Source organism: Falco rusticolus, chromosome 1, assembly GCF_015220075.1.
Source record: "Falco rusticolus isolate bFalRus1 chromosome 1, bFalRus1.pri, whole genome shotgun sequence".
NCBI lineage: Eukaryota > Metazoa > Chordata > Aves > Falconiformes > Falconidae > Falco > Falco rusticolus.
In genome coordinates this window covers 61,525,990-61,540,326 of record NC_051187.1, presented here as the reverse complement: position 1 = coordinate 61,540,326, position 14,337 = coordinate 61,525,990, and the positions used below count along the sequence as shown (strand labels likewise).

General features: G+C 46.6%; 1 protein-coding gene across 7 annotated transcripts in view; it reads right to left on the bottom strand.

Moving 5' to 3' along the window:
- Positions 1-10,897: 10,897 nt before the first annotated feature.
- Positions 10,898-14,337, bottom strand: part of EPHA5 (EPH receptor A5) — a 211,508-nt gene continuing 208,068 nt past the window's right edge. For all 7 annotated transcript variants that reach the window (XM_037381647.1, XM_037381678.1, XM_037381655.1 and 4 more), the window contains one exon: positions 10,898-14,336. In XM_037381647.1, coding sequence (XP_037237544.1) covers positions 14,231-14,336 — 106 coding nt within the window. In that variant the 3' untranslated portion in view covers positions 10,898-14,230. The remainder of the gene's footprint in view (position 14,337) is intronic.

The following is a 14,337-nucleotide window of genomic DNA, read 5'->3' as shown; positions in this document are numbered from 1 at the left end:
GGCGCTGGGGCAAGCTGGGCGACGGGGCAGGCGTCTGCAGACCCTCTAGAAACGAAGGGCACCGCTAGTGGGGCTTAATATCCACCGAGGTGATGCTGGATATTCTGTTTGCACTGTGAATCCCTATTATGCGCACGCCCCACGGTGATATCCTTCTCTGTGCGCAGGTGTTAGGAACACAGTGTTATTTTTCCTAATCGGTATTAATATCAACTCAATTACAGCTGAGTGACACTGGAGGCAGGGCAAATCACAAGATCCCATGCAGAATAAATCCGTATCACCTGGCTTTAATTACCAAGTGGCATTAACTTGGCAAAGGTTGTTGCCAATGTTGTTTTAGTAATAAAACTGTTGTGAGTGAAATGGTCAGCAAAGAAACATCTCCAAAATATCCCCCACCCCCCACCCCCCCCACCCCCAAATACAATAACCGTTAACCTGGAGGGAGCTGGAAAACCCAAGATTTCTGCATGCTGCAGAGGTGTCCTTTGCCACCCCAGGCACACAGGACAGAGACGTGGTGCAGGGCTGCCCCATCCCTTGAACTCAGTGCTGCAGCAGAGGTTTTCCCACTTTCAACTCCTTCAGCTCCCCAAATCTCCTGCCTCTGGGTCCAGTCCGACATGAGCACAGCACCTGGTGGCAGGGAAGCAGAAAGGGGGTTCTGCTGCCCGTGTGCATCGCTGGCTGCCTCGCCAGGTGGTTGCCCATCGTTTGGCCATGATCATGTTTATACCACCATGCAGTGCACGCCCATGAAAACCACAGCCTGGCACATCCCACATCCTCACAGGCCACCAGCGCCTAGAAGCATAGACAGCAGTAACAGGCAAAAAGTCAGCCCAAGGACAGAGGAAGGAAGTCACTCTCTTTGGCAAGAGGCATTTCTTCCATTTGGCAAACACATGGGAGTTTTCCAGCTTTTCTGGGATTACATGAGCCTCCTTCCCCAGGAAAAAGTGCTCCTGGGGGGAAACACCCACCCCCTACCCCCTCCCAGCAGCCACGGGGCTGGACACCTGCTCTGTGGGGTGGTGAAGTTCCCCTTCCTTCTCACACCTGGGAGCATCACCTGGGAATCCTGCCATTCTCATGGGCAACATCCATGGGCAGCAGCTGGATACAGCAGCAAAAAGCTGTTTCTGAGGCTGTGCCCTTGCCCATGCTTCTGCTGCCTGCCCCTGCCACGGCTAGAACCTCCCAAGCAAGAACCATCCATGCTCACAGAAAGCAGCTTTGGTCTTCATTTAAGAGGGCCTGAGAACTCCTGTGCTATCAATAATAATTACTAATAACACTGAGCAGTGGGGATTAAACCCATCTCAAGCATTTTCCACTCTCAGCAATAAACCTGCAGAAAAGTAATCTGAGATTCTTTAGATAAACCCATAATCCTGCCTCTGCCCTGGAGGAAAAGCAATGAAAATTTTGTAATTTCTTGCCTTGATATATGTCGGGTATTTAAGCAATGCTTTTCGTAGCATAGCCCTCCTCAGCTGGTCAGGGTAAAACGTGGCTCCTGCCTGGCTGCATGGGGCTGTGCACAGTCAAAAGGCAGCCTTGCAAAAAAACTCAGAGCTTTCCAGCTCCTGTCCCCTCTGATGTCGGAAAGCCTCTGTGTGAGGGATGCTCTAGCATCACTTACCTGCTGGCAGGTTTTCAGCAGCAGGTACTGACCTGGCTCTACCTGGGGGCTTTTTTGGACCCTGAGTGCTTTACTTTGTGCCATCTGGCTGTTCTATTTGTAACCCCTTGTCTTTCCCTCCCTGAAAAATTCTCTATTAATGGCAGCTAAGAAAAGCTGCTAGCAGCCATCGTGGCTGGATGACCCACCTGCAGCCAGGCTTGCACCCCCCAAGCAGGAGGAAGCATCTAGCATTGCTTCCAGGCAACGTAGACATGCCCAGAAACTGCTGCAGTAGACAGTGCGACAGTGCAAGAAGATGGGTCAATAGGGCTGGAAGTCACAAAACCTCCTCAGTATTCCCCAGCCTTGCAGGGATTGCTCCAGCACAAATGCAAATGCCGCTAATGCCTCCTCCTCCTCCAGACCTGACATTTCCCAAGCAGAGCTCTCTTCTTTGACCTCCTTCTGTAAATATTGACATTGCATTCACATGGATAATAGATTTCTGTCTGCTTTTACCGCAGCCAAATGTTTCCACTGGGACTTTTATTACTTCTTATGGCTGGAAATGCACCTGCACCAGCTGTGAGGCTCAGCATAAAACCCTCGCCAACCCAAATCCCCCAGTCTCTTAACAGACCACTACTGCCTCATCGCCGCGAAGCCCCCATTCATCTTAAGACAGTGGGGAAAAAATATTCTCCTGACCTTTCCCCTTCCCTGGGAAAAAAGGAAAGCCCTCGAATTTGCCTGCCTTCCTCTTAAATCACTTCCTCTCTGAAGCACACAGTCCCAAGGCAAGCATCCAGCCTGAAAAATCACTTGCCCACCACACACATCCCACACAGCACCCCGAAATAACCCTGCAGTGATGCCTGAGCCTCCCAAAGGAGGAATAATTTGAGGTTTTGGTTTTCCAGTAGCAATCCAGCTGTTTATAGTTATTTCTGTCCAAAATGAGATCATCCCCTGTTCCCATCACCCAGGGGTGAGCCCCAGCACTCGCTCTACTGCTTTGCCTCCAGCAAAGCTTTGCAAATAACATCACCCTCCTCTTTCTAACCAGCACGATCTCTTTTGGATGCCAGATAGCCTCCTTTAAAAGCAAAATGGTTTGGCAAAGCCTAAGAAGAGCTTCCTAAGCCTCTGCTTTCCTTAGCATGAGCATTTTATAGGCTTTCAGAGGGTGGCTCAAGCCAGGGCTTCAGAGACCCAGTGCTGACGGGCATGCAAGCACTGAGTGACCGACCTGAAAAAAAGAGTACCCAGGAGCTGGCTTTGCACAAATACCTGATTTTCCCAGTACAGTCAGCCTCAGTCCCTTTGCTGTCATATTCATCCCTTTTCCCCCCTCCTCTCCCCTGCTGTCTGTAAGGTGCTGGAGGAAGCATGCACAGGGCACTGCTTGCCCTGCAATGCTGAGGGGCTGCTGCTCCACTTTTTAAAGATACATTAGTATTCCTTAATGGCCAGATTATATTCTCCACGTCTGGACCACACAGCATCAGCTCACTCCCTTTCCACACACCACTCAGCCTACAGCCACAAGAAAAAGGCGGATATCTTTAAGAGTATCTGAAGGGCTCCCTAAACGCATCCTATCATGACGCAGCCATTGCCTTTCACAGGGTCAACACAACACGTTTAAGAGAGGGTTGGTGTTGAACGTGACCACAGCTGTGTGAACAAGGTGATTCCCCACCCCTGCTTTCCCCTTCCAAGCTCCTGCTTTGGAGGCAGCGCATTACAGGGGTGCCAGGAGCATCCTTTCTTTGTCACCAGCTCTGGCTCCACACAGAGGGATAATCATCCCCCCTTTTTTTAAGACATCTGGCATGCACTGAGCAGGAAAAATACAGAAAGCTGGAATTTCCTTCATTGGGAGAAGCACATGGCATTATTTGGGCCAAATCTAAAGTTTCTCACTTAGGATTTTTGCATATGAATAGGAATTCAGGCTCGGTCCCCTGCGCGACCATCATTATATGCATTAACAGACAGCTGGGCTTTAGAAAAAGGGGGAAAGCAGAAATAAAGTAGGTGTTTATTTTGTACTTAGGCAAATTTACAGGAGGGGAATCATCTCCCATTCTCGTCAGGGCAAACATTTCACTCTCTATAGGCTCTGAATGCATTCACTCATCAAGGCATATTGAGTAGCTGCTTATTAGCACAAGTTCAGCTCCCTTTCTGCACCACTCAGATACACACACAAATATAAGTCCTCAGTGTGGCAGGCATGGAGAGATTATTATGCTTTCCCTTGTTTGGGGAAGCACAACATCACATTTCTATAGCTTTAACTTTGATTTGATAAAGGCTCCTTTACATATATATAAATAATTTTATAAGTTTTATGTTTATTATTTATATATATATATTTTAAAATATTATCTTATGTATTTTTACAGCCTCTCTCCATGCCATCATTTGTCAAAACTGGGGAGGTTGCAGTGCCCTATGGTAAACCTTCCTGGGGAATATAAAAGAAGAGTTTTGCAAGGGTCAGCTTCAAATAAAGCTAAAATCAAATCAAATCACAGGGCTAAGGGAACCATAAAGAACCTGTTTTCCATTTGACTCCTATTTTGTTAGCGTCTACAAACTCACTGCTTCATCAGTAGGATGTTTCCACAGCATAAAAAATAACCTGGAACACAGGTATCATCCACTTCATCTTTCTTTTAAAAAATAAGAAACCTCCTCTCGAACAGGTGAATAATACCATCAAAAAAAGAGCTTACCGTGGGATAACTGTCCCCTGCCATCTCCAGGGACCAGACGCCTGTTCAATGCTATCACCGATGGAGGTGTTTCAGCTCGCTGCTCAGCTTCCTGGCATTTTTTTCTCCAAGTAAATAGGTTTTTTGCTTTTCTTGCCTGGTTGTAGTTGTTGGGGGGTGTGGTGTGGGGTAGCTCAAGGGGAGCCCAATTTCAAAGAGAGCTGTGCCACATTGTACAGCCTCCTGCTGCAGTGCCATGGCTGCAAGGAAAGGGCCACAGCCTGGTCCTTCCCTTCCCAAAAGTCAGCTGTACTCAGGATTTCCAAATTTAACAGGGCTGGAGGGGTCACCAGGACAATTAACTGGCATTTTTTTAGGTTTCTTCTTACACTCAAATCTACTTCAAGTCATCAGGCTCTATCTCTTTTTTTTTTCTCCCCTTTTCAGCAGTTTTGGGATGTGCAGATCCCCAGCCAGCAGCTTACAAAACCCTGGGTCCCTTAAATACCTTTCATTGCAAACCCCAGTGGCAACCACCCACAAAGGCACCCCCAAGAAGCTGATTTTTAAAAGGGAAAGGCCTGGCTTTAAACAACTAGGATGCGGTGCCAAAAGGACTTGCAGCATCTGTGGGTGGTAGCCAGGGTTTCAGCCACAGGGATGCTGCTGTTGGTGGAGAAGCTGAGCTGCTTATCAGCTGCTTACTGGCTACAGCCATGAGGATCACTGGACCATGGATGATAAACTAGCAGGAGGCAGGGCTCTTTTCTGCCCCCATACCCACTGTGGCTCAAGTCCAGATCTGAACACGCTCTCTTGCCATAATTTATTTCTCCATTACTTTTCTGACCCCGGCCCTGGCTCTGCAGCTATCACTGTCAGCCTTTTGCCCTTCTGATTATGCTAACAGCAGCACCTGAATGCTAATTGCCTTCCCTGATGAAGAAACTATTTTAGGGTGTTAGGGAGGGATGGGTAGTGTGTGAGGGCTTTGCTCCTGGCTGGAGGCACCCCTGGGATGCAAAACATGGGGGCCAAGGGTTTGGTGTCTCTCTGGCTACTGTATAAAATGGGAGGGCAGTGCAGTGACCCACACCTGTTAGTTAGGGCTGGGAGAGGGATGAAGCTATTGCAGGGCTGATTTTTGTGCCCTGAAGCAACTATTCATGTTTATTTGGCATCCCAGCTTTGTCTTTTCTAAGGCTACCAGCCTTTCCTCACACAGAAGATTTACAGTTATTTATTTATTTATTTTTATTTTACTTTATTGTTTTCTGCTGGAATAAATATGTGTAGTTGCTGCTACAAAAAGACCTGAGATTTTTGGCTGCACAGCCCTGTTCTCTAAACTATGTATTTCAAAGGGGTGAAGGCCCCCTCACGCTTCCCTCTCTCCTTGATGGGCCAAGAGAAGGACCCACTTGAGCATGTTCAGGGCCTAACGTCACCCAAAAGCAGGTTTTAGGATGTGCTGAGTGAACCGGTCTCTGTGCAGGGCTCATTGCACACCCAGCTGCTCACAAGCCCTGGCTGTGAAAGCCTGGTTTTCCACTGGAAAACACTAAACTCTCCCCAGAAAAGCCAAGGAAACATATTCCTTCCCCACCAGAGCACTGGAGATTGACCTTTAGGTCTATGAGTAACTTTCAAGCCCAAAAGCTGTGCCTGTGGCTCCCCTCCACCTAATTTCTCCGAATGTCTTGCCAAATGCATATTCCCGGCCACTTTATGTCCATTCAGTCCCCTCCATCCCACTTTGGCAGCTCGTGGTTGCCTCTTGGGATGGATCTCAATGGGATTTTAGCACTAGTGAGATCACCAGTCCCAGTGTTGCCTCCATCTCCTCATTCCCAGCCACCTCCCCAGGATTGTTAATTCATCCTGGGCCAGGATCATTAATTGAGGCCAAATACTTCCCAGTGCCAAACCTTGACAATCCCCATTTATCCTTCTTGCGTGACCCAATACCATTCCTTTTAGCCTGAATCATTCTTACTCCTGGACTATTTGCTGCTATTCACCATTTATCAGTCACACCCTAATCCTTGTCTTAATTAAGAGTTTATCACCTGGTGCTTCTGCGTGCATGTGCCCACATATCCATCCATCCATCCATCCATCCATCCATCCATCCATCCATCCATCCATCCATCCATCCATCCACATCCATCCATATGCATATGCCTCCTTTCCCCTCTTCCTACAATATCAGGGTCCAACCATGGATTTTATCCAATTTGAAAGATACTAGGAAGCCCATCAGTCCTGAGCTCCTACACATCTCATGGAAAGGGACCACAGGACTCTGCTTTGACAGCATTTTTCCCACTGGATGGGAGAGGTTGTTCCCTATCTTCTTTTTTAAATGAACATATCATTTCCCTATCTTCTTTTTTTTCCCCTCCAATGAAATACCAGTTTTACTTCGCATGCCCTTTTGCTCAGCAGCTCCACACACTGTATTTCTTGAGCAGTAAATGATTAAACTTTGGAGCCTGGAGTTTTGTGTTTAAATGTCAAGCTTGAAACACAGCGCCTCAGAAGAGAAATCAATAGGATTTCAATTTTCTTGTAATAAATATGGCCTTTATTAGGAGCAAATCAAGAAAATGGCTGGCAGCCTATCTCATGGTTTTGCTGCTTTTTTTTTTTTCAGCTTGGAAGATTTTTTTCTTTTGGTTTTGTAGTTAAAAAAATAAACTTTGAGAGAAATAAGTCATCTTCGCCAGCACAAATACATCCGTTGGTTGCTTATGGAGGACCTTGAAGAGTTTTGCAGTTAAAAAATCTCGGTTAGAGCTGCTAATAGGTTAACAAAGCAGCATGTCAGTGTAAGAAAACATATTCTTTATTATACTTTATTTGCTGAATGTTACTAATAGTTGATGCTATGAATAGCTGAGCTGACCCCAGCTGGAGGTGAGGAAATGACGGGGTAAAAAAAATCACCTACACGGTTGCCTTGTTTTCCTCTGCAGCTGGCGCATAGGCCTTTCTGGGAGGAAAATAATGAGCCATTCATTAACAGGTTATCAAAGGTCACTGTAATGCAGAGGTCTTCATCCACCAAAATCCACTGGGACCCAGAGACTTGCTCCAAATGCTCCAACTGGGTCTCATTACAGAAGCAATGCATATCTTCAGTGAGCACCCCCTGCCAGTTTCTCCGAGGCTTTTTCCCTGGACACCCTATGGCATGCAATAACTGCAAGCACACCCTGGTTTACTCTCAGAGGTGCAAAATGAGCAAAACCTTTTGCTGGCTGTGCTGCTCCAGCTCCCATTTCCTACCTGACCTCAGCCTGGGATTGCTTCCTCCGTACCCATCTTCATGTACATGAGGTTTGAGCTCTGGCAGCTGATGTGTTATTAAAAAGGCATACTTGGAAGAACATGTGCAGCTGCTGAGGGTCCTGCCATGGGGAATGTGACTTTTGCAGCACTCTCCCCTGTATCCCTGCATATCCCTGTATCCCTGTTTTCCAGCGTAGCCCTTTTTTTCCTGCCTTACTCTGTTCTGAGCTGTTTCTGCAATGCCTCGATGTTGGCTCACCGACCTGGCCACTAGTTTGTCCTAGCATCTCCCTCAGTCCCACACCACATCCGAGGCATTGCGGATGAGGTGAGCTCTCCCCGCCTACCCATCCATTTTACCAAGCAGGCATGACATGTGCCCTCCAGTCCCTGGGGTCCAGCTCCCTCGTGTTGGCAAAGACGAATCGCCCTGGAATCAGGCCGTGCTGTTTCGGCTGCTTCTTAATGCACTCGAGGGTGACTTTCAACAGGCCTTGTTGACTTGAATAAATCTATCTCATTCTTTCATCTCTTCTTCTGCTCGCTGGTCCTTTTTTTGTGGAAGTATCCGGTCACAGTTTATGCATTGCATGCTATTTATGCAGTTCAGCCCATGAAAAATACATGAAGAGTCCCTCGCTCTTTCTCCCCACGGCTTCATAAATCTTGCATCACTTTCTGCACGGCAGTTCAGCATTATGGGGTGATGGGGAGCAGCTTTCCCGCTGCTCCTGCCCTGGGGCTGCAGCATCCTCCAGGGAGGCTGGCACCACAGGGTCAAACCCGGCCAGGCTGGCAGAGGGGGTGGGGGTTCAGAGCCTTCTCCAGCCCCATTTTTAGGATATTGGATAGGAAAAATGCGATAGAGGTGCTGTTTTGCTGCCCTGCAATGTCACCGGCACTGAGGTCATCTTGCTTTACAGTTTGTTTCGGGTTTATTGAAAAAAGAGTGGTGCAGAGAATAATATTACCCTGTTCACAGCTTGTCAAGCATCCTCGAGAGTTGGTGTTCACAACTGGAGATGCAGCTGTGCATTTATTGCAGGGACTGGCTGGAGGCTGTGCAGAAGAACCATCCAAAAAATAGGAATATGCTTAAGGACTCACTTTGCAGGTAAAGCACCTTACCTTTCTGAGCAGATAAATTTACTAGGCAGTGGCTGCAGAATGCAAGTGCCTCTCCTCACACTGAGCCTAGCGGTGGAAAATAATAAGCAAACCCTGATTTGGGATTTGTGTAAGGGCTGGTCCCAAACCAAGGCAGGCACAAAGGCTCAAGGAAATTGCCTAATTCCTTATTCACACTTAAAATGGAGCCTTATGGAAGGAGTTTGCAGCCATCTCTCATCTTTACTGGTAGCAGTAGCAAATTTTGTCCCTTTGCATCCTAATCCATTTCTCCCTCCTGCTCATGGTGTCTGAGGAACAGGGACAGGAGGCAGCTGCTTTCATGGATTTGTCTTCATAAGGGCACCATCCCTATTTCTGTGGTAGCTGAAATCAGGGAGACCTTGTTTAAACACCCTTGTTCCTCAAGATTTTTGCTTGCCTTCTTTCATTTTTTGACATTGAAGCTGCTAGAGGTGGTGAACCTTTCCATTTTCCCCATGAGCCCAGCCTCAGCTGTCTGATGCCTCCTGATCACCTGCAAAGCTATTTCACCTTCAGCTTCTTCAAAGTTTTCCCATTTTGTTTTCCCCTTAGCAGGCTCTCAGCCTCCACAAAGCTATCAAGGATGCTACCTACATGGGGCAAGTTGATACTGGTTTTCCTCTGTCCCCAGAGACCCTCTGCTGCCTCCCAGCATCTGTCACCATCATGGTCCAGCAGCAGATAACCCCAGGCTGAATAAAAAAACACTGCATGGGAACTTCATGTCAATCCAGAGATATTTTATCCAAATTGCTGACAATCTCAGTTTGTTAACCCAACTGACCTTGTGCTCCCTTTATTAAAGCGGTGTTCCCCTTGTATGCCAGACTACCACGCCTTTCCTGGCCGGGCTATGAACATACCACCCATCATCTGCTGTGGCTTCCCATGATGTCGGGAGAATCAGCATCTTCATCCACAGCTCTCCCCTCTGTCTTCCAGTAGTGGTCATCTTGCAGGAGTCAGAAGATGCTGGTTGTCCACCACCACCTCCATTAAGACCTCTTCCAGGCCAACCTTTCCCCCTTGCCCCTTGGCCTTTCCCACCCCTGCCTTTTCACACCTCTCTTTAAGGCTGGCCCGTGTCCCTCTACAGCATGAGGTTGCCCCCAAATCCATGGGGCAGGGGAGGAATGGGGTGGAATGGGGCAGGGGAGATGGTGGGTGGTGGCAGGTGCTCCAGCTGGCCATTGGCCTGCTGCCCCCCCCCCCCCCCCCCTTTCCCCCAAAATCACAGAAATTCAGTTCAGGGGGGATCACAAAAAATTGGTATTTCTGAGGGATGGGGGAATGATGTGGCCAGGGGTTGCTCTGGCAGGTGCTTTGCCCCACAAACCAGACTACAACGCAGGCTTCCCTCCCAAAATAAAAACAGAGGAAAGACAGAATGGCCCATAACATGGTAGGATGCCCTCACGTGGGGTCTACATGAGTCCCACATCCCAGAGGCCCCTCTTTCCCCAGGGACCACAAGATTAGCACCAAGACCATGTTTAGGAGAGAAAAAATAAATAGAATTTATTTCCTTTCCAAGGGGGAAATTCCTGATGATCCCTGGAAAGCTGAAGGGGCACGCGTGCATGTGATCCACAACTGGATGTCACTGTTAGTCAAAGGTTTTTATTTTTATGAAAAAATAGAAAATTTCATATCTTACACTACAAAAAAAACCATGTACACAAACAAAATGCACAGAGAGCATCCAAGGAGTTGGGGGCGGGGGAAGGGGAGGAATAAATACAGCAATGCTACAGTCTCCTACGAGTTCAAACGCTGATGTAAGGAGCTGAGATGGATGCTGCGGCTCTGGCAGCGCTGGATGCACCAGCTCCCACCCTACCTGCCCTAAGGAATTACAATAAAGGATTGGAAACTAAGCATTACTCTTAAGACTGCTACTGATGTATCTTACATATGCGTTAACGACTAATTTCAAGACCACAGCAGCCCAAGGAGTCACACTTTCTTGACCACTGGGACTTTCTACATTATATTCAACACTGAATAGACAAAAAAGAATTTTACCTTCATGTTTTGTTCTTCTTGCTGTTAACATATCGAAAGAATAAATAGAATTTTAAACTGATCTTTTTTTTTCCTTTTAATTCAGTCTTCCTTTTTTATGCTCAGGTAATTTTCCCAAATGGTAGCTATACAATGAAAGGGGGTCAGTCTACACAAGATGTGCTTGGGGACACTTCCTTCTCCCAAAATGAAAAACTATATTGAAAAGAGCCTTCTCACCTCCCAGATCCTTTGAAATATCTTCCTCACAATTAGCAGCAAAATAGACCGGAAAAAAAGTATTTGTTGGACCAGCTGCAGCAGTAGCAAGCTGGAAAAGCAAAGCACTTGGACTTATCGTAGGCAGGAAATCCACCTACAGCCCTTACAAAGAGCATAACCAGTAAAATATTACTGTCATCTTGTTCTGCTGCACCCCACTACATACGATCATGCCCCAAATACAGAGTACTTGCAGTTCTTGCATGGGAACTGAAAACCTCTGTTGTCTCTGGAATTTGCTTGTGGACATAAAAGCTGTAACTTTTGGACCCTACTTGTGAAAAACACCATCGTATTTTATTTTTAGCTCCAAGACAAAGCCTATTATACAGACATCTGTAACAAGAACAGCTCTTGAAATAAATAGAAGAGGTTATTTATTTATTGGAGGGACTAAGAAGAGGTGCCCTATTTACAAATGCAGTCTGGCTTAAGAACAGTTTGCTTTCCACTAGTTAATTATTTTGAAGGTTATGCCAGCATCTGGTATGCATCCCAGACATACTGCATATGCCTTTAAAACCCCACAAATGATGTAAAGGGGATTTTGCTGTTAAAAGTCCAGGAAAAGAGACCAAACCCAACTCCTCCTGCAGACCCAACAGGTAAGGAATGAACAGAGATGACAGGCAGAAAATGCTGCATATTTGCTAATACCATCTCTCCCGGTGCGGCCGATGGATGCGGACAGCAACTCAAGGATTCCTCCTGACAAAATGAGTTGTTTCTGTCTTCCTACAGGTTATTTTCCCCAAGTGCTGCAGGCAGGGATGCACAAATAATCCCAAGACTGTTCTGCTGACAGCTCTAATAATCTTATTTATTATATGACAAATCTCTTTTCCGCACCAAAATTGTTATGTCTTGATTCCCCCTTCCTCTTTTGTGGTCCAGTGGCTGCCAAAATGAAACAACAGGATGAGAAATCACACCATCAAGATTTGTCAGACCTCGCTGCAGCTCCTCTCCCTCCCATTTCTCCCGATTCCTAAGAGCTCGGCAGCAACTCACAGAGGAGGAGGAGGCCATTTCAGAACAGGCAAATATTGCCTGAAGAAACCCCCAATGAAAGCAAGCAAAGCCCTGCTGCTAAGAAAAAAATAAAATCCATCCAACCCTGTCCAACTAGACCTTCCTCTTTTCTTTAGAAACCGTTCCTTGCATCAAATCTCATCCAAAGGCTTCAGGGAAATGGAAGAAAGACCTTTGGAACAGCTGAAGGCGGCATTCAGCACCTGCTTCTGCAAGATGTGAAGGACGCAGGCCTCCTTTCAGCTCTGGATGAGCTCCTCGTGCTTGGCTCTGCAGCACCAAGGACGAAGGGAGCTGCAGCAAGTCACTCTGTCGATGTTATCACCAAAGAAGGATGCTACAAGATGCTATTTAACCTCTAAGGAAGCAATATATCTAGAGAAACAACAAACACTCGCCTTCTGCTGAGCCATTTTTAAATCCTTATCTTTACCAAAGCCTTCACACAACCTATGAATAACAAATCAACTGTGCTGATTAATCCTATCTACAACAAAAGGAGGAGGGCAGCCACAAACTGTTTCTTGGTGGGATTCCCAGGGGACTGGGTTGTCCTCGGGTCCCTCTGAAAACAGCAGCTCTGAGCTTTAATGGACACAACCAGCTACAACCAAGTGCTGACTCTAGCTGCGCCAGCTCCAGATGAGTGGGACCTTCTCGCCCATGGGATGCCACTGCTGCGACCAGTTGGGCTGGTCTGCTCTTCCCTCCTCTCTGCGCTGCCCCAAGGTGGCCAGCTCCATACCCAGATGAAAATGCCCAGAGAGACAAGCTGGGACAGCACAGTTCCCAAAATAATCCCACCAGCAGCACCACTTGGGGGGAAAGATACTGCAAAATCTCCATGCTGCATGACTGTGGGCTCACCTCCGCACACCAGGACTTAACCTCTGTAATAAGAACATCAAAATGCCTGCCTTCCAGCTAAAACCACCTTGTGGTTTCTCTCCTGGGTGCCAAGGACAGGGGCAGAGGCCACACTGGGTGATGGCTACTGGGATCAAACACCAGTGTGGAGGCATGTTATCCCATGCTACCTTTGGGCAGGACTCGTACACGCAAAACCCAATGCCGTGTGAGGCCACTGAGAACCAGATGTTTTACTTTTCTTCTGGACATCCCCAGTCTACAGTGGAAAGGGAGGGGCGACATCTTTTATTTAAACAGATTCCTTCTACCTCATACACATAATCAAAACTCCTGAAGGCTTTATATGTTGCTCAAACCAAACAGAAGCAGAAATACAAAGCATGGCAGTAACACAAAAGGGAGACAAAAAGAAGCAAAAGAGGGAGGGACAAAAAGAACAAACCAAGGAAAGAGCCCCAATCTTGTACCTGATGCGTAGCAAACTGTACAGTATATACATCTTAGTCACGTATTATCCTCCCAGAAGAGCAAATGAAAATAACTTGGTAACACAGAGGGAGGAAACAAAAAAAATATACACCCTGTATTGTATTTGCCATGGAGCAAGCAACATGTTTATACACTAGTCTCTATAACTTAATGCTGTGTAACAGCATTTTTTCTTCTTCAAATTTACAAAACAAAGTATCTATTGAGAAATAATCTAATCATATTGCTCTTCAATACACTTCTGTAGACAAGTAAGACTTGAAGTTAAACTTCAGCAAACTGCAGCTTTTGGGAGCCCACGAATGGCTACAAAACTCCTCTGCTCAAGTCAGTCCTTGGAAGTATTACCATGTGCTGCTGCAATTCAGTATATAAAGGTGCTACATATATATATATATGTGTGTGTGTGTGTATATATATATATATGTCCCATGTACAGACGTGTGCTGGGAAGGCTTGTTGTCGTTGCTGAAGCTTAAGAGACGGGTTAACCCCACATACAGCAGACTCGTTTCCATGTTCCATGCATCTTACATTTACTTCATGAAAATGAGGACACAAATAGGAAGAAAAGGAAAACTTTAGTCAAACACTGCTTTAGAAATGCTGCGGCAGAGGCCAACATCCTTCAGTTATAGAAAGCACTGAATTTCCCTTTTTATCTTTTCCTTTTTTTTTTTAGTCAAAATAAATCTCAGGGCTAGTGTACAAAGTGCAGGATCGACCCACTTGAGGAAGCGACTTTAAAACCAAGTTACAACGGCACCATCCCATTCACCAACTGGACCTTCATCTCCTGAAGGCTGTTCATTATCTTCTTCTGGTGACCAACAAGTGTCACTCCCAGCCGCCTCAAATCCC